The 27,300-nt window shown below is 39.4% G+C and overlaps 2 protein-coding genes across 7 annotated transcripts in view; one reads left to right on the plus strand and one right to left on the minus strand.

Moving 5' to 3' along the window:
• Positions 1-318: 318 nt before the first annotated feature.
• On the plus strand, positions 319-26,357 carry THUMPD2 (THUMP domain 2 tRNA and snRNA guanosine methyltransferase). Of its 2 annotated transcripts, none has more exons than XM_080684715.1 (10): positions 319-502; positions 4,033-4,168; positions 5,581-5,990; positions 7,061-7,138; positions 9,118-9,170; positions 12,701-12,788; positions 18,916-18,987; positions 19,462-19,576; positions 22,503-22,611; positions 25,562-26,357. In XM_080684715.1, exons 1-10 carry the CDS (start codon positions 374-376, stop codon positions 25,884-25,886), a joined length of 1,515 nt encoding a protein of 504 aa, XP_080540841.1. In that variant the 5' UTR covers positions 319-373; the 3' UTR covers positions 25,887-26,357. The 2 variants fall into 2 exon arrangements, with proteins under 2 accessions (XP_080540841.1, XP_080540842.1); XM_080684716.1 differs by having other exon boundaries at positions 326-502; positions 4,033-4,158.
• TMEM178A (transmembrane protein 178A) overlaps positions 12,614-27,300 on the minus strand; it is a 74,319-nt gene continuing 59,632 nt past the window's right edge. For all 5 annotated transcript variants that reach the window (XR_013961456.1, XR_013961457.1, XR_013961458.1 and 2 more), the window contains exon 6: positions 12,614-12,777. The gene's annotated coding sequence lies outside the window, so the exon portion shown is untranslated. The remainder of the gene's footprint in view (positions 12,778-27,300) is intronic.

Consider the following 27,300-nt stretch of genomic DNA (forward strand, 5'->3'; position numbering starts at 1 on the left):
CAGGTTCCTGCCTCTCCAGTGCCTGTAACTCGCTGTTTCTTGGCATCAACTTCCTCAAGCTGAAAAGTGAGATGGATGGATTACTCTCGATTCCAATAATCACAGGCTGTTGTTGTTCCTTGTGATTAAGCCCCTTAGATGATCAATTCTATCCCTTCCACGTGGGACTCTGAATCGTTCCAGAGACCTCACCAAGGAGGTTCCAAGCAGTTAACCAAGGTGACTCACTGGGGCTCCCTCTGCCCCGCGGGCCTTGAGCTCCACCCGCCAGTCTAACCCCCGCGCCGTGCGCGCCTGGGACCACGTGACCCCGACTGCGCCGCGCGCGCGCCCGAGGCCACGTGACCCTGCCCGCGAGGCCGTCCCAGCAGCCATGGCGGCGGCGGGGCCCGCAGATCCCCCATCGGGGCCCGCAGCGGGCGCCCGCTTCTTCTGCACCGCGGGCCGCGGCTTGGAGCCCTTTCTGATGCGGGAGGTGCGGGTGCGGCTGCAGGCCACGCAGGTGAGTGGGCCTCGCTGCGCCCCGGAGGGAAGAGGGAGGCCCCGCCGCTGCACCCCGTCCCGCCGGGTCCGACTTAGACCCGGGAAAGCGACGCGACCCCCGCTCTCAGCTGCACACGCGTGGCGGCCGCGGCCCCAATCCTTGGAGTTGCACTGGCCGGTCCTGTAATTGCGGCTGGAAAGGACCCCTGTCGTGTTTCCCTACACGTCTGTTACCGCACATCATTCACAGCTGAAGTTTTTTTAAAAAGGGCTTGAAACAAGTTATTTCCTGGATTCTTTAACGGAAAACGTGTGATAGTGTCTGTAATTAGAATTAGACCTGTCAGAGTTAGAATCCCTTCTCCACCCTTTTAATGCAAATAATCTGCAGGTTCAGTTCCCTGATGCTTTTCAGTTTCCTGCCGGTGATGGTACTTACTTTGTATGTTGTTGGGAGGATTAAATGATAAAAAGTGCACCTTAAACACACAGTAAATAGTAGCTACAAAAATACAATACTTTGAGGCCCCAGCCCAATTTTCAGAGAAAGTTAATAGTTTCGGTATTTATAAGTTATTAGTTTTAGTGAACAAGGTTCTAAACATCAGTTTTGGTTCATTTAGAATAGGCTGAGCTGGTTTCTTGGAAGCAGAGGAAAAAGGTGTAACGGAACCCCTCCTATCCTGATGGGTAATATGAGAGTGCAAATGATGTGATATTGGAAAAGGAAAGCTGAAATTGACGATTCCAGCAGCTCCTCTATTGTTGGAAGCCCACAAAAGCAGTTCCTGCCGTGCGCGGGTGGGGTGAGAGGAGGTCATGGAAATGTCATCAGTCTTACTAGACTACCTGCCATTTGTGGATTTGATCACAGCCTTTAATAGTGTCTGATGTAGCTAATCTAAAAAGCAATATAATAACAACTGCTGACATTAAGCATTTAATGTATGTCAGGCACCTGTTCTTAGGTACTTACTCTGTATTCACTTGTTTAATTTTCACAACAACCCTGGGAGGTAGGCTTCACATTTAACAGAAAATGGAAATAAAGCATAGGTAAATGCAAATACATTGTTCAAGGCATGTAACAGAAAATGGCAGAGCTGGGATTCGAACCCAAGCTGTCAGGCAGGCTGACTCCTGGCTCCAGTCCTTGACCACTATGTGACCATGACATAATGCTGCACTAATTTGTTTTAAAAATATTAACTTAGAGTTCTTGGTATGAAAAATAGAAGGCTTGACCCAATCTGGGTATGTCAGAAAAAAGACGCTCTCTGCTTGTTCTCTATCTTTATATATATATACACATATGTTTATATTGCTTTCAGAGAGAGGGAGAGGGACAGAGAGATAGAAATATCAAATGATGAAAGCCAAACATCCATCAGCTGCCTCCTCCACGCGCCCCCCCTAGTGGGGATCAAGACTGTAACCCCGGCATGAGCCCTAAACTGTGATCTCCTGGTTCATGGGTTGATGCTCAACCATTGAGCCACACTGGCTGGGCATCCATCTTTACAGACAAAAAGAGGTTGGGGGTGGAAATGTATTTTAATCACAGCCACAACATTCACCTTATTATAGGGGAAAACCTTTGGCGTTGAGAAGAATTAAATGCCAAGAGACTTGGGAATTTCCATATTTTGTTACTCTGTCTTAAAGGTAGATATGCCTGGAAATGGGATCTGAACAAATAACCATGCTGTTCATTAGATTCCCAGAACTTGTTAAACTTATAACCAGAAGTATTTGAGTTTTAATTGGTGTCAACCTAGGGCTTCCTCAGCAGAGATTCTTCTTCAAGCTAGAATGTTAAACCCAGACATTACCATCCCAAAAGCTTAATTAGACCATGTCAGATCAAAAAAACAGAAGTACTTGGAGTTCGGCTTCCCACTGAATGGGAGCTGCCTAAACACATGGGTACCCCAAATTCCCTGGTGCTTCAGTTCTAGGAGATGAGTTATAACCATGTAGTCAGGCCCTAGCCACTGCTAAAAGGAGAACTTCAGGACAATCCACATCCATCCTGAATTACGGGAGTTGGGTTGACCCAAAAAGGTTTAGGGTTCCATGGGTATTGAGCACCATTTGCCATACCTCAAGAGACTCCCCATAGTCAGTGCTCTTCATTTTCTTTTCTTCCCTGACTTTTACCACATATCTTACCCTATCTCCAAAGCCTATTTCTGTTTGATGCATATTTCTTTTTTTTTAATATATTTTATTGATTTTTTATAGAGAGGAAGGGAGAGGGATAGAGAGTTAGAATCATCAATGAGAGAGAAACATCGATCAGCTGCCTCCTGCACACCTCCTACTGGGGATGTGCCCACAACCAAGGTACATGCCCTTGACCGGAATCGAACCTGGGACCTTTCAGTCCGCAGGCTGACTGACGCTCTATCCACTGAGCCAAACCGGTTAGGGCATGATGCATGTTTCTTGCTTCCATCCATTTTTCAGTTCCCACAGCCAAGTGTCCCATTATTTCTACCTCACTAATCTGCTTCTCCCTCCAGCATCACATCTACACTCAGTCCTTTCTGCTTTTTCCAAAGTAATTTTTTTCCTACCAACTAATTTGGTGCTGTCAGTTTTCATCAAAAGTCTATAATGTTTGACCATTACCATCTGTGGTACTCCATTTCATGACCATTTATCAGGCTGGCCCGAGCTACACCATCCATCCACCTGACACTCAATCAGCATAACACAGCACATGTTGCCATGCTAACTTACGGTTTCCTTCAGCCAGGTTGTCATCCCACCTCTGCATTTTGCCCTTCGTTCTTTCCTTAGAATCCCTCTTCCCAGATCTTGTAAGATTTTTCTTCAAGACTTTTACTAATGATGGCTTTCATATTCAGTGTTAACATACCATACATACAGCTTATTGTTAAGTTTATTATATTGAAACTTTTTCATTTTCTTCTGGGTTTAATTCACATTACTGTCTTACAAATTTTACATTTTAATTTGTATGTCAGAGTATTGTTATCCATCTTTAGGATATTTGCTTCTGGTATACCACACAGTAGGTGTTTAATAAATACCCATTGACATGTTAACCTTGGGCTAGACATGCCCCTGTCCTAGCCATTATACCTTTTCTTTGCCCACTTTCAAATACTCTGTGAGATGTGGCAATATAATTACTGAGTATTTTGTGTTCTATTTTTCTAGTAGTGTATGTACATGCATATACACATGCACAGTTTGCAAATGGTAGCATAACATAATAAGATTATGGTATTGGTCACTGACTATGTGACTTTATACAAAATTTTTAACCTACCTCAGCCTCAGTTTCCTAATCTGTAAAATGGGGGTAATAAAGTCTACCTTAGAGAATTGTTGTAAGGCTGAGGAAAAAAAATATATTCAGAATGCCTAAACCAGTGTCTGACAAATACGAGATACTTCAGAAATGGTCATTTCTATTGTTAATCTAGATGTTCTGTTTTAATGCATTGAGGGGGGGAAGAGAAATGGTTCTTCCTCTACACAAGACTAAATCAATACCTATTTTTTTTATATCTCTAGGTTGAATATATTTCAGGAAAAGTTTTTTTCACCACCTGTTCTGACTTGAATATGCTGAAAACATTAAAATCTGCAGAAAGATTATTTTTGCTGATTAAAAAGCAGTTTCCATTTAATGTTTCTTCTGTAAGTAAAGGTATGGTGTATACCCACACAATATACTAGTATGTACTCCAGAATTTTCTGCTTGATAATAAGTAGCCATTTGACATTTTTAAGATTCATTCCTATATTGGGGATCATTAGTTATTTATTTTTCTATATTTTCTGAATATTATCAACTCATTGTATTACCACCTAATTGTGTCTCTTCTTTTTACAATCTGCTGCCTATCTTAACTAAGATTTTAGTGTCCTAAGTCACATTTCATCTTTGCGAATTCTGATCAGACACCTTCTCGACAGTTATGTATGGTCAGTTGCATTTATTTAGATTTAGGACATGTAAGAATCCAAAATGCATTGTCTTAATAAATTGTTCAAAACTACCACCTTGTAAATTTTAACTAATGAGTGATATAATTGAAAAAATACTGTGTAGTAAAATATCCTGTTTTCGGGATCTTAGATGTTTGCATAAACTGTTAACCATTTATAAAGCATTAGAATTAAAGGGGGCTTAAGAGATTTTCTGTTTTTATAGATATGCTTAAGGATCTTGATAAGAGCAACAAATAAGGGCCAGACACTGCTGGATTACACATTGCCTTAAACTTCATTTTGATTGCTGATTATGCATAAGAGATCATGTAAGCGTATAGTCTATAATAAATTGTATCAAGGAAGATACAAATGGCAAGAAATCAAAACATGGCAGAAAAAAATAATTTAAAGCAAATACTAAGATGTTATATTGTGCGATCAATATCATTTCATTCCAATAGTCCACACATTCTCATTATTAGAGAAATACAGTAATGGCTCTTGAGTCATCTTGATGACACACATTCTCATTATTAGAGAAATGCAGTAATGGCTCTTGAGTCATCTTGATGACCCTTGTTCGTCAAGAAAAGATTACGTTATTTTGAGTAAGTTAGGAATGGGTTGTGTACCTGAAGTGTTCCTTTATGGAAACTCCTTTGCGATGTGTGCTAATACTGTATGGTCTGACATAGTCTCAAAATTTAGTTGCTCTGTTTCTGAGCTCTGTGTTTTGTAATTCTATTTTTTTTCCAACTTAATTTTATAGGCAAGATTAGCATTATTTCAAAGATTGATATGCATTCTAGGGTATGCTTACATTAAAGAGATACATATATATATTAATATAGGACAGATGATCTTTCTGTATGAATGATATAGGTAATTCTATTGGAATTTTAAAATGGTTTTGATGTTTGGTATAGAATATAAGAATGAACCTATTTGACACAATATTCTTATATTAAATGATATAAATTCCATACGAAAGTGAAGTCATTCTTCATGTAGTTTAAAAAAAACTTATTTTATAAAAATAAAAATAATGGCATTTAGGGGTGATGAATATAATATACTGTCTTTAAAGCTTCGATATAGGATAAACTGAAATTTTATTTTATTTAGGAAAAATATTTTATGAAATGCAAAGATTTATAAATGATGATCCTGCAAGTTGGTTGAATGCCATTTCGATTTGGAAAAATCTTCTTGAACTTGATGCAAAAAAGAAAAAACTTTCTCAAGGAGATGCTAACCCACTAAAAAGAAAAATAGGAGAAAATGACAGCAGTATTGCTAAGAAATTAAAAGCAGAACAAATGCAAGAGACACGAGAGAATGGGGAATGCCAGCTGGAAAAGCCAATAGAAGAGGAAACACTGGAGCGAGGAGATTTTCTCACTGAAAGAGAGAAAGGTCAAGAAGAACTTCAGAATGATGTAGCAAATGCAGGAGATATTCATAACCAGAATGACTTGACCTTCAGAGTTTCTTGTCGCTGTGGTGGAGCCATTGCAAAGACCCTTTCTGCACAGGTACACTTACCTCCACAATGGGTTTCTATTTTCTAGATGAATTAACTACTCCTTCGATTTAAAATGAGACCAGAACCTTTCACAGAATAGGTAACTCGGCTCAGGCAGATAACTTGGCCTAATATAACAATTAAATCTCTTTAAAAATGCATTTTCCATTTTAACTTTATCTCAGATTCTTAATAGGAATAGTATGCCATGTACTGACCTCCTTTACTTACTAAGTTTTCTTAAACTCACAGGTATCTTTTGCATTTGGAAATCCTGATATCATGGTCTTAAGCTTTTTGGGTTTCTCTTCAGTTCAGTTCAGTTCTGTTTATTGAGTGATTACTCTGCACCAGGCCCTATAGGTGTGGTTATCACTAGAACCCACACATAAATACACACAAGGTCTCAACTCTATGAGAGGGTGAACACTACAAACAGTTTCTTTAAAAAACCCATATTGGTGACCCTTACAAAGTTCAGTGATATAAAAGGCATATACCCATAGGTCTGGGTTCTTTGTCCAACCTTAAAATCAAACCCTAAAGTCCGAGTCTAATGTTACTGGTCTGGCCATTTTTAAACATATAGGCTTGCAGTAGGTAAATTAATCTTTCAGTTTGCATCTATTTCCTAAAACCCAGAATGGTTTTATCAGGTCATGATTTGGTTATTTCATGTCTCTAAAATCACAAGAATAGAGATTGCACATAAGTAGATATTAATGCCATAGAATGTGTTGGGGGTGGGGGGATGGAAGAAGGTGTAATATTTTAATATTATAATTTAATATTGTAATTCTAAATTACCATTGGGTAGTCTGCCTTGACTTTCCTACTGACTGTTAGGAAAATCTTATATCTTATTAGAGGCCCAGTGCACGAAATTCGGGGTCCCTAGTGGCTGCTGGCTTCCGGCCAGGGCCTCCCTCCCTTCCCTCGGCTGGCCTCGACCCCTGGTCGAACTCCTGGACGAACTCCCAGTGGAGGGGACAATTGGCATACTATGCTTTTATTATATAGGATACTCAAGTTTTTCATTTATAATGTTTTTATCTTTTCTATAACTTGCTGCTTTTCCAGGAAGTAGGAAGAATAATTGGAATTGCTCTTATGAAACAGTTTGGATGGAAAGCAGATTTGAGGAATCCGAACTTAGAGGTAATGAATTTTTATTTTATATGCTTATTTTATTTTATATGCTTATAACCTAATTCTTTAAAGACAATGTCAAAACTAATCTATTGTACTTTTCAATTTTGCTTTAGAGTTTCAAAAAGCATGTCTGCATGGATCTAGCAGTCTGATTTTTTTCTTGTATAGAACAGTGCAGATAATTATGTTAATTATGGCTTTGTTCGGGTTGTGGGATTGTTTTTCTTTTCTGTTTCTCTATTTTTAAAAATTGATGAGGTTACACTGTTAATTGGAACAAAATAAAACACATGAGGAAATAAATACAAGTTATAAAAAATAATCTTCACTGTTTGAGAATCGTCTTTTCACCATTCATTTGTAAATTCATTGTTATACAGCTGTAAATGAAGTAATTGCTAGCCAAAACAGAACACTTTGTGTTGTTTTATTTTTTAATTTTTTAATATGTTGTTCACTTTTAAAAAGTAATGCCTGGTGTATATCTTTTATACCTGTCATGTAAAATACTTTCACCCCAAGAATATTCTGACATAAGGGGTCTGTCCTTCTTTCATCTCCCCTTTCTGCTCTCTGGTTTCCTCCTCTTCGTCTTCCTTTTGATTATCTCCCTGTCTCAGAATTACAGTTTTCCATAGTTTAGCTCATGAATAAATATAGTTAATTGAATCCCTATCATCCACTTAATGCAATTAATGTTAGCTATTATTGATAAAAATCAACACAAAACAAAATAGGCAACACAAAAATCACACAGTAAAACGTGTGACCAAAATTGGCAGAAGAATCAAATCTTAACAAATTTTACTCTGTGAAATTAATAGAAAAAAATTCATGGAGAGAGAAGCTATTCTTAATAACATTTGCTGTATAAAAATAACAGTATATCATATCTTTACTCTAAATTTTAAATAGAATTAATCCCAATAAATAATTTTGCTAAAGTTGAATATTATAAAAAATTGGAAACTTTAGCTGTGATGATCAAGGAATTAAATTGACTAAAGGGAATTCATTTCAGATCTTTTTTTCCTTGATGAAAATTTATCAATATTGGAATAATCCTGATTAAACTGCATATATATAAAAGTAATCTGGAAGTGAAAGTATTGTGGTCTAAATGCTCTTGAGGTCAGCCAAAACCGGTTTGGCTCAGTGGATAGAGCGTCAGCCTGCGGACTGAGGGGTCCCGGGTTCGATTCTGGTCAAGGGCACGTAACTTGGTTGCGGGCACATCCCCAGTAGGAGGTGTGCAGGAGGCAGCTGATCGATGTTTCTAGCTCTCTATCCCTCTTCCTTCCTCTCTGTAAAAAATCAATAAAATATATTTTTTAAAAAAATAAATGCTCTTGAGGTCAAACAGCTGAATTAGAATATTCCATAAACTTCATCAGATTACAGAAGTAAGATTCTAACTTTTAAAGTTTATTTGGGCTACTAATTATAACTTGAGACATTTAAGAACTTTATGGTTTGACTAAGAAAGAGAGGAAGAAACTCACCTACAGATAGTAGAGAAAAAAGGTCACCCTTGTGTACAATATATTTGACCTGAAGAAAGTTTGCTGTCACACTAATAGTATGTAGCCTGTGGTAGTCTTGTGTGGCCTCAACTCTTATTTAAAGTTAGAATTAGGATGGATTTAGGAACTCTCTAACTCCAAATGCTGAAAAGTCTGATTCAGTTATGATAATTCAGAGAATCTTTAGGAAGAAAGTGGATCTCGAGTTCTTCATAACATGAATCTCCATATAACTTGCATACATAATTAACCTCAAAATTTTTCTATGAAATGTACTTAAAATTTATTTCATCTCTGCTCGAGAAAAATAGTGTGAAACATTTTTCCATATATGACAAATAAGGCCTTGAGATTTTTTATTAAAAATATAGTTACATAGGTTCAAAATAGAAAATTTCAAATTATCAATAATTTGGTAATGCATTTTCTGTTCCATTCTAACTTATGTATTTGTTCTTTCAGATATTTATACATCTAAATGACATTTACTCTGTCATGGGAATTCCTGTGTTCAGGTATTTATGTTCTAAACTTCAGATTTATCCCTTAGGAGAGTTTTTAAAATTAAGAACTTTATGCTTTTCATTTATAGGATGAAACATTGATACAACAGAGGGGGCTAAAGGCAAAGCGTGTGAGTCCTTCACTTTAGCCAGTGAAGTGTTTCCATGGAGCTTAGTGGATATGATTTCATCTGACCAGTAGAGCTGTAAAAGAATTTATCACAATAATGCACTGATTGCATGATTCAGACTGAAAATTATATCTAATTATTTCTATTATTAAATGATTTTCACAGGCCCTTGTTTAAGCTAAAATTTTTAGTCTCTTTGCATCTTGGAATTTTAATTAAAATAAAAAATAAAGCACAATTCTTAAAATTCACTTTGAACATTAACTGTATTCAGCTCTGCCACACCGTACATGTGCAGCATAGTGAATAAGAACTATGGACTTCAATTCTACCTTCTCAACAGATTAACTGCAAGTTTGGGCAGATTATCATATTCCTCTGCTATAAAAGCAGAAAGATAATAGTACCTACTTCATTTGCTTTGTGGTTGGGATTAAATGAGATAACCTGCATGAAAATGCTTGGTATTATTTCTAGGCTACAGTAAGTGTTGAATAAATTTCAACTTATTTCTGAAACAGATCAGTAACTAGGGAAGAAAGGGAGAGACATTAGAGTAAGATTAATTTATTCAGTTAATTTTAGTTGAAATGTCTAATGAATACTTATTATATGCTAAGCACTGTTCTAGTTATCAACATTCAGAGATGAGGAAGATGGTTATTAAGTTCAAGGAATTCAATTTAGTGGAAGAACAAAGGTTGGTGAAAAATGCTTGGCTAGAGTTAGAAAAGAGGACCTGACTCTGATGGAGGATGGTAAGCAAACGAACATAGAAGAGAATCATTTAATGAGTCACTTAAGTGGAGAACACTAAGGAGGAGTTCCCCAACTGGACAAGAGAAGGAAAGGACCTTATAAGCAAAGACTTGCAAAGGCATGGAGGTAGGGAAAGCTTGCATTATGTGGGGACAGCCAGTGGTTTCAGTACAGATGGGACAGAGAATACATGAGGAGGGTGGTAGAAAACGAGACTGAGCAATTAGAAACAAGTCCTGAAGTGTCTTGTAAGCCATGCTGAGCAACTTGGATTTTATTCTAAAAGCAGTAAGAATATGAAGCAGCAGGGTGATGTGATCAGATTTGTGATTTTTGAGATATTACTAAGGAAATTACATTTTTTAATGAAGGGGAAATGAAAAGAAAAAGGAGGTTTAAACTCTTACAATAGTTCAGGCAATAAATGATGAAGAGCTGAACTGTGTCACAAAAAGGAGGGCATGAATTCCATAAAAAGTGAAGGAGCCCAGAATAATTGCCAGATGCCTGATTTGGACAACTAGTAGATACTGGAATCAGTCACTGAGATAGAAAATGTAGGGAAAGTAGTGTATTCAGTGAAAGATGTCTATGAGTAGATATTTAAGTTATAGCTCAGGAGTTCTGGTGACAAGTCTAGGCTGGAGATTTAGATTAAGATACGCAGTATACAGAAGGTTATTTGGCCCGAGAAAATGAAGAAATGTATCAAGATATGACATACAGGGAAAGGAGTGTGCTCAGTTTACACATGTTGAATTGGCAGTACTCTAGGTAAAAAGTGTCCAAACACACATTAAAAAATTAAGATCTGGGATTCAGATGACAAGTCTAGGCTATAAATGTAGATAAGAGCGTCTTCATCTTGGTAATAGATAATATGTAAGAGAATAAAGATGAAACACATATATGTGGAGAGGAGTACCAAAACTACATTTACTTTTATGATTGAACACATTAGCCAGATTCGATGAAAGTGGAGAAGTATTTTTATTTTCAAGGAATTTATTTTTGAGTAATTTCTCCCCCTAAATAATTTTGGACCCTTTTGTTGAAGTAACAGCAGATAATTTTTCCAGGTTTACGAAAAATAAAAACATTTACTTTGGTCACATGTTATTAATAGGGTTGGCTCCCATAAAATAAAACCTCTTTTGGTAAAAATATATACAATAATTGTCAAAACTTTCAGAGGTTCTACATAAATCCCTGATGCTTAAGGCACTTAGCGATATATAGGGTGTTCCCCAAAAATGTATATGCACACTTTGAATAATTATAAAGGCAGTGTTTATTAAAATACATTTTATTTCAAAATTGAGCTATTAGCTATTAAAGCATATATACATTTTTTTGGATTCCCTATATATGGACAAAGACAGTTTTCTATACCAAGTCTATTTTGGTATCTTAAGAGTGAAAAACAATCTCTCAATTCTGGTTTTAATATGTTTTGTAGCAAGACAGTTGCCCAGCTTAGACTGTAGTATCAAGATTCATTGATCAAAATATTTCCTAGTCATTTCACCTGCAAAGTTTATATTCCAGATTCCAAATCTATGCCTATAATACTGTCCGCAATGTGAATTATTTTCTGAAAAACCTTTAAAAAAACAAACTCCCGTGGGTTTACCTGCAGAACTTCTTTATCGTAACAGTAAATATACAATTACACTGTTTTATTTGAAAGAGATACCTCATCTAATAGTAACATTTTAAGAGGCTTACCATAAATGCACACAAAACAGGGTAACTTAGTCAAAGATCAGAAATAAAATGACAAAAGACATGGGGTTTGGAGAACACTGTGACTTTGTACAATATTCAGAGAAGAGCCTCTTAGTGGTTTTGGAACAAGCCTACCCCCAAAACAACCAAGCACTAATCTTCGAAATCCAATAGTCGTATCTTACCAACAAATTATATAAATGAAATAGAAAAGTGCATTCAGATTTTTTAGGAATTTATTCATTGCATTAGACACCATAGAAATAATATTTTGAAAATTTTTATCAAATCTGGAAACACTGATAGCATTGATGAGGTGGAGGATGAAGTATGAAGTGGCAGATAACGGAGACCAGGGAACTCATTTGGAAGATGTCTGCTTCACGCAGACAGTGCAATGTCATGCTTCATTTCATCTTTTGAGAGAGATGCTAATGAACAAAAAACAAACTTACAAAAGGGACTTTTTACAGAAAACGATTTCAAGTGTTAGTATCCATCCAGTCCTGCCTATACTACATCCCTGTCACAAAACAGCACGTGCTTCTTGATGATTCCTGATCAGCACACAAAAGGTCACTTCCATATGGGAAAACAGGGAACTACTAAAACATTTTAGAAAAATCCCCCTCATATGTGATAACATTTTTACAAAATAAACACAATAGGGTTTAAGTTGCTGTTATTTAAAAACTTTACCTTTCTAAAGTACCACACTAGCTAGTTAAACAAGGTGCCAACTAGAGAAGGTATTTCTGTAATAATGTTAAATACTCTCAACTCAGATAATACTTTAGTGTGTGTTGCATGAACATGGTGAGATAATTCACAGACATGAACAGGTTAATCATTTTTATTTATATCAGGTTCTTCTTTAACTTACAGTAGTATTGGATCTAGCATCAGGTTCTTTTTCCTTTGTAGGGTTTCTTTAGCCAGCAGAGCTTACATCAGGACAGCAGGACTGAGGTCTACCATAGCATGGGCAATGGCCTCTGTCGCTGAAATTAAGGTAAGGAAAATGTCTTCATTATTGTTAATACATTAGGGAGGTTCTTTCCATAATTAAAACTTACACAGTCTTTTATTTATGGACATCTTGATTGCTTGCTTTTTTTGTTGTTTTTTTCTTTTATCATTTTTTTTTTTTTGCTAGTTTTGTTTGTGTTTGTCATTGCCGTTACGTTTATGAAGTTCTGCAGTGAAATGTTTTTAAATATTGTTGAACTTCTGAGAGTATTTTGCCTATGAAAAAGCTGGGTTAAAAGATAGCCACATTTTATTCTTCCTAATATTTTGTGTTACAATGACATGGCCTGAAAAACCTCTACTTCTTAAAATTTAAAAGTTTTTCTCCTGTGACCAAATCTTGATCAATTTTTATAAATGTTCCATGGACATAGAAAAAAAATTTATTTTGTAGTCAATGTCCTCGCTATCTTTGCTTACTATTTTACTATCTGCTTACTTTTGGAAGGTATTTGAAATCTCATTGATATTTTGTTAAGTTTCTGCATTTTTATTAATGGTTGCCTTATTCAGTAGTTTGGTGTACACAGTCTGCTATTGCTTCATCATGAGTTATACCTTTTTATTGTTACACTAGAGGCCCAGTGCATGAAATTCGTGCACGGGGGGGTATCCCTCAGCCGAGCCTGCACCCTCTCCATTCTGGGATCCCTCTCACAATCCAGGACTGCTAGCTCCCAACTGCTCGCCTACCTGCCTTCCAGATTGCCCCTAACCACTCCCCTGCCAGCCTGATTGATGCCTAACTGCTCCCCTGCCAGCCTGTTTGCCCTTAACTGCCCTTCCCTGCAGGCCTGGTCACCCCTAACTGCCCTCCCCTGCAGTCCTGGTCCCCCCCAACTGCTCTCCCCTGCAGGCCTGGGTCCCCCCCAACTGCCCTCCCCTGCAGGCCTGGGTCCCTCCCAACTGCCCTTCTCTGCCGGCTTGGTCACCCCTAACTACCCTCCCCTGCAGGCTTGATCGCCCCCAACTGCCCTCCTTTGCAGGCCTGGTCCCTCCCAACAGCCCTCCCTTGCTGGCCATCTTGTGGTGGCCATCTTGTGTCCACATGTGGGCAGCCATCTTGTGTGTTGGAGTGATGGTCAATCTGCATATTACTCTTTTATTAGATAGGATAGAGGCCTGGTGCATGGGTGGCGGCCATCTGGTTTGCCCTGAAGGGTGTCCCGGATCAGGGTGGGGGTTCCCTTGGGGCGTGGGGTGGCCTTGGCGAGGGGCCTGTGGTGGTTTGCAGGCCGGCCACGCCCCCTGTGACCCAAGCAGAGGCCCTGCTATCTATTTATCTTCTACAATTGAAACTTTGTAGCCTGGAGCAAAGCCAAGCCTTCTGCTTGCTCCGTGGCGGCAGCCATTTCTTTTGGGATTTATTTATCTTCTATAATTGAAACTTTGTAGCCTTAAGCGGAGGCCTGGGCCGGCCAGGGTGTGTGGAAAGCTTGGCTTCCTCCATCGCCACGGGCAACCCTAGCCTCCTGCTCTTTCCAGCTCCGTGGCTGCCGCCATTTCTGTTTGGTTTTATGTATCTTCTATCATTGAAACTTTGTAGCCTTGAGTGGAGGCCTGGGCCGGCAAGGGCAGGCGGAAAGCTTGGCTTCCTCCATTGCCGGGGAAACCCAAGCCTCCCTCCTGCTCTCTGTGGCCGTAGCCATCTTGGTTGGGTTTATTTGCATATTCGCTCCTGATTGGCTGGTGGGCGTGGCTTGTGGGTGTAGTGGGGTGATGGTTAATGTGCATATTACTCTTATTAGATAGGATAAGTTTTCTTTATCTCAAATAGTGAGTTAAAAACCTAAATTTTATCATGTGTTATTAATATTTGCACTCCTTTCTTTATCTTTGCATTTGCCTAATATGTCTTTGACCCTCCCTTATTTTCAGCTTTGCTTTCAGTGAGTTTTTACAAACACACAGCTCTGTTTGTATCCCACTCTGATGGTCTCTGGCTGTCCATGAGAGAACTCAGTATAATGACAGACACACCTGATTGAATTTCTTCTGTTTTACTCTGTATAACTAGTTACAGTTTACTCTTTTTATTTTTGCTAGTGTGATTAAGTTACTTTGTAATCATTTCATTGTTCTCCCTGAGATTGTAGATTTTACTTTTTTGTCTAGTTCATGAATGGTCCACTTTCTCAGCTCTCTTAACTAAACACATAGGACTCTACTATTATTTTAAAGCAAGATATCTACTCCTTCCTCTGTCAAGACAGTTTTTACCACCAAGACATTCTAGTCTTCCCCCTTGTTCCTATTATAAGATGAGATCTCTAGAGTACTGTTTTCTCTCCTCCTGGCCCACCTTTACTCCTCCCTGCAGTGAGACCTTTGAAAGATTTCATCTTCTTTCACTCCCAACCCTCAACTACTAGATTGAACTGAATTATTTATCATATATCAGATTTCCCTTAAAGTATATCCCTTCTGTTTCAAAAGTTCTTATTTAGCTCTTATATTACACAGCCTGTCCTTCATTATTAAGATAGAATTGTATGTAGCAAACACATATTTCTGTGCAAATACACAGATATATTGCTGGGTGTATCACTCCTCACCATGGGTCTTCACATTGTCTTTCCCCATTTGAGGTCTCTGCTCGGGTTTGTTTATCGCTTGGTTAAGGTCTTGGCTTAGGTATTTTCCTCACATGTGGTATTTTAATAATTTACTATCTGAATGTCTATATATCTCAGATCTCTCCCTTTCATCCTGGTGGCTATGCCCATCTTGGCTTGAGTTGGAGTCCTTTTCTCTCGGATATCGATAGGTGCTGTCCATTGTCTTTTAACTTCCCATGTTACAGCTGAGTTGTCTGTGCCAATATGGTTTTTTTTTCTTTGGCTACCTTGTTCTTTCTGCTCAGAAGTTCATAAGACTGTCCTCTTTAGTCCTATAAAGTTCAGGAATAGTACCAGGATATACTTCTATAAATGCCTTTTCTATTCAGCCCATAACTCGGTGAGTCTGACTGCCTGGGTTCTAATTCCGGTTCCACCACATACTGTCAGGGAAACCTTGGGCAAGATACTTAACACCTTTGTTCCTCAGCTTCTCATTTGAAAGATGAAAAGAAAAATTTCATAAAGTCACGTGAGAATCAAATGAATTAGCATTTACCAAGTGATTTCAACAGTGCCTAACATGAGAAAGTGTATAAATATTAGCTACCATTATAGTAATAATTATAGTTATACTTACTTGGAATAGCTAATGATTATTAAAAATGTATTATTATTTCTCTAGCTCAGGCACTTTTTCTCATTATTTAATTATTATTACCTCAACTGCTTTGCGTTAGTGACTTTAATCTTAAACTACTCTCTTTTCTGCTTCTGAAATTTTTTCTCTCTTTCTTTCTCTCTCAGGACATTTTGTTTCTTTCCGTCAGGTACCCTCTGGCTTTAATTGAAACCTGACCATCCACTGAGCATTCTGCTTCCTCTGTAGACATATCGAGGGACCACTGGGCCTGGAGGTGGGGTAGGTGTCCTGCTTGCTCGTTCCTTTTGCCTAAAACCTCTCAGTGCCTCTGAGGCGCATGCCATCAGGTTATTGCAGTTACACGTGAATCTCTTCCTGTCATTTCTGCAAGAGTAGGAGGCCTTATTCCTGTTATACTAGTAATTCTCTATGATCCCGATATCCACTTTGGAACCTGGCCCCTCACGGTCCTGGCTTCCTACCTCTAATGACCTGCCTTAGTCGCATCCTAGACCTTCTTATACCCAGAAGGGAATGCCTCCCCCAAATCTCAATTTCATGAGTCCTCTTAACCACCTTTCTTTCCTGTTCACATCCTCCAGTACCCTAACATAATTCTTTAACCTCTTGGACCTCCAGTCATTTGACCCACCCCTGCCCATTACTTACCACCTGCCCTCTTTTCCCCTCACAGCTTGGATTTTATGTTCTACCATTACGATCATTTCCTTGCTCACGCTTTTAACTCTCCTGATTTTTATATGACTTAAATACTAGAATTAGAAGTGAACTTCAACATGTTCTCCTCACCAAATCTACCAACGAACCAGTATCTGTGCCCACATACGTTGCCCTTGTTTCACTCCATTACTTGTGGACTGGATTTTTGTCCCTCTTACCTGTATTAGGACTTTCTCTCTACTGGGTCATTCTACATCAGTGGGAACACTTGCTATATAATATCTTGCAACTTGAAAAAATTCTTCTTCTGAAGCCACATGCTCCTTCAGCTACCACCCTTGTTCTGTTTCCTTTTACGGAAAAACTCATAAAACTAGTTGTCCATACTTGCTGTCTCTCCCTCTTTTCTTCCCATTCTCTCTTGTGCCCACTTCCATCAGGCTTTCAACAGCACTCCCCTGAGACCGCTCATCTCACGCTTACCCTACCGGCACTCTGACGCCTTCAGCTCCCTCCTCCTTGAAGTGGTTCTTTCCAGTTTGTTTCAGGAAGATCACTCTGGTTTCTCCTCCTACATGAGCATGTGCAGCTCTCAGCATGCATCGCTGCATCTTCATCTACCAAACGTCTTCTACTAGTATACTTAAGAGATTGCCAGGATCCAACCCATAGACTTTCTTTTTTAACTTCTCTTCTCTTGGATGACTCATCCAGTTCTGGTGCTTTAAGTACCATCGGTAAACTAACACTGATGCTCCCAAATGTATGTCTGTAGCCTGAACCTCTCCCCTGAACTCCAGACTCGTGTGTCCAGTGACTCATTTGGTCTGTAGTTGGTCTAGGAGTATCTCAAAACTAACATGCCCAGAACTGTGCTCTTGTCTCCTTTGAAGCTTCTCCTCCCCAGTTCTTCCCTCCTCAGTAACAGGCACCTCTGCTCTTCCAGTTGCGCAGGTCAAAGCTTTACTCATTTCAGACTGTTGTCATACTTTAACATTCCACATCTGATCTAACCTGTTGGCTCCACCTTTAAAATATATCCAGAATCCAACCAACCACTCTCCCCACTTCCACCAATACCACTCTTTTTTGTTGTTGTTTTTAATCCTCACCCATGGATATTTTTCCATTGATTTTTAGAGAGTGGAAGGGAGGAAGGAAGCGGGGAGGGAAGAGAGAGAGAGAGAAACATCTATGTGAAAGAGACACATCGATTGGTTGCCTCCTGAACACACCCCAACTGAGGTTGGGGATTGAACCTGCAACCCAGGTACATGCCCTTGACTGGGAATCAGACCCACAACCCTTTGGTGCACAGGCCACTGCTCTAACCACTGTGCAACACCGGCCAGGGCAACCACTCTAAATTTAGGCTGCTGTCATCTCCTGGAACCCCTAACCAGCCTCCCTGTTAACACTCTTACCCTTCTGTTCTACTCTCAACAGATCATCTAGAATGATCCCTCTGAAATGTAATGTTATGTTACTTCTCTGCTCAGAACTCTCCAGTCGTTCCCCATCCTTCAGAATAGAATCAGGATCCTTACAGTGTCTACCAGATCTGAGCTGTGACCACCCAGGGTGGGAGTGATTCGTTTTTTTCACCAGATTTCCTGTTCTCTTCCCAGGTGCAGATAGGATAGCACTTTCCTGGGCCCTTAAAAGTTGGGTGTGTCATGTGACTGACATGCTTTAGTCAGTTAAATGTTGGTGGACATGTGTGTCACTTGTAGGTGGCACCTTTAAGGCCTAACCCATAATTTGTCATACTGTTTTTCCTTCTGCCACAGTGATAGCAGTGCTCCAAATGGTGACCACTTTGTCAATTTGGCTTCCAGAGAAAGGAGCCAATTTGGCTTCCAGAGAAAGAAGCCCCCGGTGCCTTACTGTGGGCATGTAACATGAGGTTTTATGGTGTTTAAACCTCTAAGGTTTGCACATTGTTATTTCAGGCAGCAGAAACCAGCCCATCTTTATGGAATCACCTGCCATCCTCTTTGATATGATCACCACTTTTTCCCTCTCATTCAGTGTGCTTTGGCCATACTGGTCTCCTTTCTAATCTTTAAACATGCCAAGCATATACTTGCCTTAGGGCTTGAACTACCTGAAATTCCTAAAGTGTAAAAAGGAATCTTTACTCTTAAAATATTGATTCCTCAAATGTTAGGTTTCTTTTATGATGCCTATTAGATTTAATAATACCAAATCAATATTTCTGTCTATAGGCTGGTGCATTTGTTTTAGATCCAATGTGTGGACTCGGAACAATACTTTTGGAAGCAGCTAAAGAATGGCCGGTAAATTCTAAACTTTGGTAAACTAAGAAATATATTCACTTTAATTGGTATATGTATGTTTAGTTACCAGTTATTTATAAGTAATTATCTTTTGGGGATTATTATTTTAATTATAAGAGTCACTATTTACTATTGTCAAATGGCTTATGAAGGTTTAATTAAATTGCTATGTTATTTTTTTTAAATAGTATGATAAATTTAGCAGGATATGAGTAATCTTAATAATTAGTCATGACATTATACTAATTCCTAAATTCTTTAGGCATTTGTAACTGTAAAATATTGTTAATAGATTTTTAAATTTTTGCTATTGAGTATCATTTTAAAGAAATACTATAAATTTGTTTCCACCTGAATGAACAAATCTATTGACTTCACTTTCATTATTTGAGAAAATGGCAGTAAGTTTTCTTAAGTACAGGAAATATCTGATAGTTTTATTTATGCTTAAAATCAGAATTTCTTTCCCCATAGGATGTGTACTATGTGGGCGCTGATGTCAGCGACTCACAGTTACGAGGTGCATGTGACAACCTGAAAGCTGCAGGCCTCACGGGTAAAATTGAGTTACTTAAAGTCTCTGTTATAGGTAAGATATTAAAAATGCTTATTAAACACTTGGGAAAATGAGCATATGTAAACATCTTTATTCCTCTGGATAAACCCCTTTTTCAGCCTCATGCAAGCCCTCACTATTTGTAGATGCAAAGACAGGAGAGAGCTATTGGAATGACAGTTGTTTAGAAGCCTTCAGTTTTGGGTAGAGTCCAATGAGAGGATGAGACTCTAGAATGTGAGACTCTTGAGGGCAGAATTAACGGCTCTCTACCCTTACGGGAATACTGAGTGTGTGAGTTAATTGTGTCACGCAGGGTATAGTTATGACAGGGAGTGATGGATTCCCCAACTTATGGGGCTGGGATGCTTCTGTTGACCTGAACATCTGTGCAGGAATCACGCTGGAGCATTGGGAAACTCCATCCCAGCAAGAAACTCCTACCGCCATGTTGGCCTTGAGTCACATTACCAGCTAGAACAGGCCAGCATTAGATAATTTGGCCTTCACCCCAGGCTTTCCCATTCAAAGGCTGTCTCACCTTGAAAGCAACATTTAACCTCTCTGAATTTTAGGGATGATGATGATAATTATTTAAGATGTTAAAAAGATTCAATTAGTCTCAAGTTCAGTTCAATTAGTCGCAACGCACAGTTCCTGAGATCCTTAGGTGCCAGGAAGACAACTGGAGCACAGGGGTTGTTGAGGCATCAGAGGAGTTGGTTTCAGGACAGTGTCAGGAAATTGGTTGTCACTTCAGAGCCCCGAGTTGGGGGTTATGAAATGTCAGCTGAAGGCCATTTGTGCCAATTCAGATGCCAACAGGAACCCACAACTTGGGGTGTGGTGAAGAAGTAGTTTAAAGCAGCACTGCTGTGGAGCAGCTGGATAGTGCTACAGCCGCTGTGGAAACAGCATGGCTGTGAGGCTGCCCCGGGCCAGGCCGCGCTGCTCTCATCTGCTCTGCTCTGCTCTGCTCCAGTGAGAGGTCTCCAGTGACTCAGCTCCAGCCAGGGAAATGCAGTCTTCAGTCTTTGGTGGAAAGTCTGCTCATTCTCAATTCCAAGTTTTCTCATGTACATAAAAATGGGTGGGAATAAAATAAGTAGAAAGTGAAAAGTATCCTCAGAAAATATGGAAGTTAAGATTGGGTGTATTGCCATATGATAATCTCATTTCTGAGACAAAAATGTAAAGATGAGGAAGAAATTTAGATTTCATAATTAAACACCTTAATTTTATTTAGTGATAATCTTCAACTTGTTGATTATTGATTGTTTAGGCCTAGGGCTTAAGTAGATGTTCTTAACATTTTGGATCCCCTTTAAAAATTCAGTGAAAGCTAAAAATAAAATAAATATGCTATAATCAACGTACTGATAATACACAGTGTTTGACTATTCCTGGTGAAATAACTTGGTAAAATATATTCTTCATAGATGCTAAACCTAGCATATTTTATTAGGTCCATATTTACTAAGCCCTTTATCAGTCAGGCAAATTCTCTGTGGCCATACTAAGGGATCTTTTAAATAAACCATAATAAAACAGTATGCCTTAAACCTATATGCCTAGGATTTCTTATTAAAACATTTAAAATTATTTTGTCCTTTTTTATGTTAAATTCAAACATTTAGCATCACATAGCTTTAAATGTTCATAACACATGGAGAAATTTTCATCTGTAATATAAATATAATGTATTACTTTTGAAAAAAGTGTTTTGTGCCCTATCTATTAATCTTATACTAGTGACCCAGTGCACGGATTTGTGCAGTGAAAGGAAATTAATTAGAAGAAAGACTCATGCAGTAATTATGTTACTGCAAAAAATTACATGTCAACCCCTAACCAGTTTGACTCAGTAGATAGAGCATCAGCCTGCAGACTCAAGGGTCCCAGGTTCGATTCCAGTCAAGGAAGGGCATGTACCTTGGTTGCAGGAATGTGCAGGAGGCAGCTGATTCATCGATGTTTCTAACTCTCTATCTCTCTCCTTCCTCTCTGTAGAAAATCAATAAAATATATATATTTTTAAAAATTACATGTCAAAATAGTATATATAATATAGTATTATAAAATTAAAATACAAAATATTTTAATATGCGTGAGTCAACATTTATTTTTAAATTGCCAGTGTGTGTCATATGTATTGGCCGGTCAGTCGGACAGACAGGGTCGGTCACTTAGCCTTTTATATATAGATTATCATCTAAATTCTTCTGATGAAGCAACTGAATTAAAGAATCTCATTCTCCAAAATAAAATAAAATTCAATGAAAGCTATGGCTCATCTCCCTTAAAAATAAAAAGATCTACATATGCAAAAAAAAATTTTTTAAATACATATTTTATTGATTTTTTACAGAGAGGAAGGGAGAGAGAGAGTTAGAAACATCGATGAAAAAGAAACATCGATCAGCTGCCTCCTGCACACCCCCTACTGGGGATGTGCCCACAACCAAGGTACATGCCCTTGACTGGAATCGAACCTGGGACCCTTCAGTCTGCAGGCCGACGCTCCATCCACTGAGCCAAACCAGTTAGGGCCACATGCAAAACTTTATATATAACTATGAAAGGGAAATGGAAGTTATAGAATATAATTTTGTAAAAGGTTTTTCTAGACAATTTAATGGATTTCTTCTTGGATCTGTCTGGCAATTTTCTAGTCGTGTACTATGTTTAGAGAATTGAATTTTCTGGTTAATTTAAAATTCTGCTTAACTTATATTTTATCATACCTGAAAAACCAAAGAACAGAACATAATTGCTATACCATTTACACCTTCAGTGATTCTGAGATCCTTTTAGTAACTTGTAATTTCTTAGAAATAATATCAGCTAACCTAAATCTTATTTAATATGCAAAAATAATCCTGCATATTTTAATTTTCTCATCTTCAGGTTGTAAATACTTGAACTTACTTAATAGGATTCTCTGATTTCTGTATTTCAGAATTGCCATTGCCTTCAGAAAGTATCGATATTATTATTTCTGACATCCCATTTGGGAAAAAGTTTAAGTTAGGGAAAGACATCAAAAGCATTCTACAAGAAATGGAAAGGTAAGGTGTTGAATTTATTTCAATAATTTTGAGCTATTGGGCATTTCACCAAAATATAGCTCTTTAGTTAAGATTCAATTGCATTTTAGTAATTTCCTAGAGTTTTTGTAGCTTAATTTTCTAAGGTTTTAAATCAGAAGTTTATAACTAAGAGAAAAGCAGTGGCTACTTTAGGTAGATAGTGAGAAAAGGCTCTCCAAGGACATGGTAGTTGAACTCTGGGACCTCAATAATGAGAAAGCACACAAGGGAACGAGTGTTAAGTGCAGACTGACCAACAAGGTCAAATGTTCTAGGATGAGAAAACGCTTAAAGGAAGTTCAGTTGCTCAGACCATAGTGAGCAAAGGGAAGCAAGCAGGCAATGGAGTGGCAGAGGTAGGTGAGGGTCAGATTCTGTAGGAGTTTAGAATTTATTTGCAGTATAGTGGAAGAGAGAGTTAGCAGGGATTTACTTTTGTTTTCTATGTGGAAACTGGGAAGGGAGAGTGGGAGGAGCAACAAGAGTGGAAAGGAGATTGTTGCAGTAGTGCAGCTGGATTTGAGGATGGGAGTGATGTAGATGTGGTGTCGTTTAGAGACAGACTTATCTGGATTTGCTGATTGTCCTGACATCTCTGCTGGGTGTGCGGAGATCCTCCTTAACTCTCGGTTCTCTAGCTGCCACGCTGGTTCCTTACCTACACAGCCAAACTGCTTGACTAGTCTGTACTTGACATCTCTGCTCTTCACCTTCCAGTCCCCTCCTGGTTCCAGCAGACCAGCATCTGCTGCTGCCCTCAAGTCAGATTGTTCTCTCCAGGTTCACTGGTGACTTCTTATAACCGTAGTCACTTGTTAGTCCTGTAGCATCTGACACTGTTGAGACCATTCCCTTCTTGAACTACTTTGGCTTCCATGACATTACTTTAGTCTAGATTTCCCATAGGGTTGTGTTTCATGGACTCTCCCCCTCTATCCTTCCTTATTAAGCCTCTGTTCCTTGCCCCCTTTTCTCTTCTTACTGTGCATTGCCACTTCAGATGATCTTACCCACCATTATGGCTTTATCTACCATTTACTATGGAGAACTCTAAAATCTCCTCCTCGAGCCTGGTCTTTCTCATTACCTCCAGGCTGTATATCCAGCTGCCAATTAGAATCCACACTGATATCCAAACAGAATTCTTTTCCTCCCTCCTCCTCCCGTCACCCTTTATTCACCCTCATGCCAAACTACTGTCAGTGTCTCCTCCTCTTTACTCCTCCCGGTCTCTGTGCTTTCTCTGCCTCTAACACCCTCCCTCACTCCATCCCCTAGTTGTCACTTGGCCTGGCTCACCTGCTTATCCTTTAACTCGCAGTGTAGTTTTGGGACCCACTCTTTGCTGGCCTCTCCCCTACTGTTCAGTAATCTCTTTAGCAACTCAGAGGACTGTATGTCATTCATGGCTTTTTCCACATAAGTACTATACAGACTTTGGCCAGAGGATTGAGTAAGTGAATTCTCCTCAACAAGCTGATATTTCAAGGTCTTCCCTTTTGCCAATCCTTTGTTCATGTCTTCTTTCTTTCCTGGTGGTTTTCTTCTGCCATCAGCCGATTGCCTTTCATATATGCTGATTCGTTAGGATTTTTTCACTTGCCTTTCCTTTTGTACAGTCATTTATTAGAATATTATCATAAATTACTTTGAGGCTTGCCTTTTAAGTAAAGTAAAAATAGATAAAGCAGATTTGTACTAGCGATTCCATAATTACTATAATGAATATGCATTTTGGAAGATACTGCCTAATTATCAAAATCTCTGTATTTAAATAGATAAAATTAAATTTTAAATTAAAAACACCAAATATCTACACTAATAAAAGAGAAAGATGCAAATTAACCGTACCTCCGCTACGCCCACCAGCCAATCAGGAGTATGCAAATTAACCCCAAAGATGGTGGGTTGATTTGCATATGCAGGCATCCAGCGGTCTGGGTCCTGGGAACATCCTTGGGACATAGGCTGCTCCGAGCTTGTAGACCCACACGTAGGCTCTGAGTTGCCAGGGTCCCAGAACGCCCCCAGCCACTCCTAGCCTACCAGCCTTGGAGCAGATCGGCCGGGGGTAGGGCAGCAGAGGCTTGAGCAGGGCCTGAGTGGAGCTAGGGGACCCTGCCCAAGCTGAGGCAGAGGCTTAATCTGAGCTGGGGGACCCTGCGCAAGCCACAGTGGAGGCTTGAGCAGAGCTGCAGGGGCCCTTCCCAAGCAGCAGCAGAGGTTTGAGCAGGTGGGGGGAGAAGGGGGTTTGCCAGCCTCGGCCTGCCAGCAGTCCTGCCTCTGCACATGAGCTGCAGAGTTGGCTAAGCTTCCTGTAAGCCACTGGTAATGTTCTTGGTAACTTGGGTAATAAGAATCCAAAAAGGTGACCTAGGTTTTTTCCACCACACTCCTGGAGGAAAAAACGAAGGTCTGCTGCTGGAGGGCTAAGAAATGTCATATCCTGCCCTAGCAGGTTTGGCTCAGTGGATAATGCCTCAGCCTGCTGACCGCAGGGTCCGGGTTTGATTCTGATCAAGGGCATGTACTTAGGTTGCAGGCTCCTCCCTGGCAGGAGGCAGCCAATCGCAGTGTCCCTCTCATATCCTATGAAAGAGACATCTTGAAAATGTCTAAAGAAAGTTGTCATTTTTTCATGGTGAAGGGACTGGACTCTGTGTTGATGAAAACACCTTGGGGGTTGCAGTGGCTGGCAGTGGCTGCAGCAGCAGGGTGATGGAGCTGGCGCCTTCCCCTGATCAGCCCGGTCGCCTCCCGTAGGACATCCTCTGAGGGTTCCCAGCATGTGAGAGGGGGCAGGCTGGGCTGAGGGATGCCCCCCAAGTGCACTAATTTCGTGCACCAGGCCCCTAGTTTTAAATAAAGTGGTATTGTTTATTATCTGAAAAGGAGGAAATGCTCATACCAGTATCATTTTTTGTCACAGAGTGCTTCATGTTGGCGGGACCATTGTATTATTGCTTAGTGAAGATCACCGTAGGCGCCTCAAAGACTGTGAAGGGAGCAACTTCCCTTTGAATTCCAAAGGCAGCCACTCCGATGAACCTGGAGTTGAAAAATGCTTGATTCTCGAAGGAAAAACTGGCATATCAGAGACAGTGTCATCTTCATCTGAAGCCAGTCACCAGGAATACTTACATAAAATGCCACCATTTGGCTCCTTGGTGCCGGTGGAATGCTACAAAGTTAGCCTTGGGAAAACAGATGCATTTATATACAAATATAAGAAGTCATCTTCTTCTGGGCTGTAGCAGGCTAGATACTGTGAGCCAAGTTCAAGGCCTTACATATCAGCCCTACAGAGAGTAGTTGCCTCTAGGGTCCCGATAGTGCCACAGAATAACTAACAGTAGACAGGGCCAGGGGGCGTGGCTGCTGGACACAGGATTTTAAGTTTCTGCTTTAGGCTCTAAAGGGCTTAATGTTTCTGACAAAGAACAGTGAGTACATAATTAAACTAAAATACTCTTAAACTTTGTGTTTTTATGTTAATTCTTTTGATATCAAACTTGATTTTTGAACCTATAATTTTTTTCTCTCTACTGGAATGAAAACGTTATGTGCAATACATTTTGTATGTTATATGTCTCATATTATGTGAAACATCAGTGGGAATAATAACCTGAATTAAGCCAATATCCTCCAACATGGTAGAAAATAGTTGGCTTTTTTTTCTAAACTAATGAATAAACTGTTACCTCACTCTTATTTAAATTAAATGCAGTCCTTGTGTTCACTACTTGAGAAGAAGAAACAGGAGAGAGGAAAATGTGGCTGTAGTAGTGAGTGAGCTGGAGAATGAGAGCTTAAAGACTACGTGAGTGGCAGCTGGGGATGGCAGGTTAGATTCTATAAGGCCTTGAAGGCTGTTATTTTTACTTTGACTCAAAGCCACTGGAGAGTTTTGAACAGGTAGCAATCTAACATACATTTTACAGGATCACTATGACTGCTGTATTGCGGATTGATTGTAGAGGGGCAAGAGTAGAAGTAGAGAGGCCAGTTGAGAGGTTTTTGCAATAATCCAGGCAAGGGAAAACAGTAGCTTGTCCCAGGGTGGTAGCAATGAAGGTGTAAGAGGCGGCTGGATTCTGAATGTATATTCAAGGTAGAACCAACAAGATCTGATGTGTATGTGGTGTGATAGATGGAGAAGAGAGAAACGACTGCAAAATTTTGGCCAAACACCTGGAACAATGGAGTTTCCACCAAATGAGAGGGAAAAGGCCACAAGAAGGACAGGTTAGGTGGGAAATGTCAGAAGTACAGTTTTAGACTTGCTATTTTGAGATGTGTATTACACCAAGTGGAGATGTTGAGTAGGCAATTGAATATATGAAGATGCAGTTTAAGAAAATGTCTGCTCTGGAGATACAAATTTGGGGATTTTCAGCATGTAGGTGCCATGAAGCTGAATGGGATCACCCCAGGACTGTGTGTGGGAGAGAAAAAAGGGGTGTCTCCAACACTAAGAGGTTGGGAGCAGAGGAGGAATGACTGAGGCAGGAGGAAAACAAGAATGGTTACCTGGAAGGCAAATGAACAAGGGATATGGTAGAGACAGTGATGAACTATTAAATACTGCTAGCTATCTAAGTCACATAAGGACAGGAAATTGACCATTGGCTTAAACAATGGGAAAGTCATTCCTGACAATGGGAGTTT

Source organism: Plecotus auritus (genome assembly GCF_963455305.1).
Source record: "Plecotus auritus genome assembly, chromosome: 8".
Taxonomy (NCBI): domain Eukaryota; kingdom Metazoa; phylum Chordata; class Mammalia; order Chiroptera; family Vespertilionidae; genus Plecotus; species Plecotus auritus.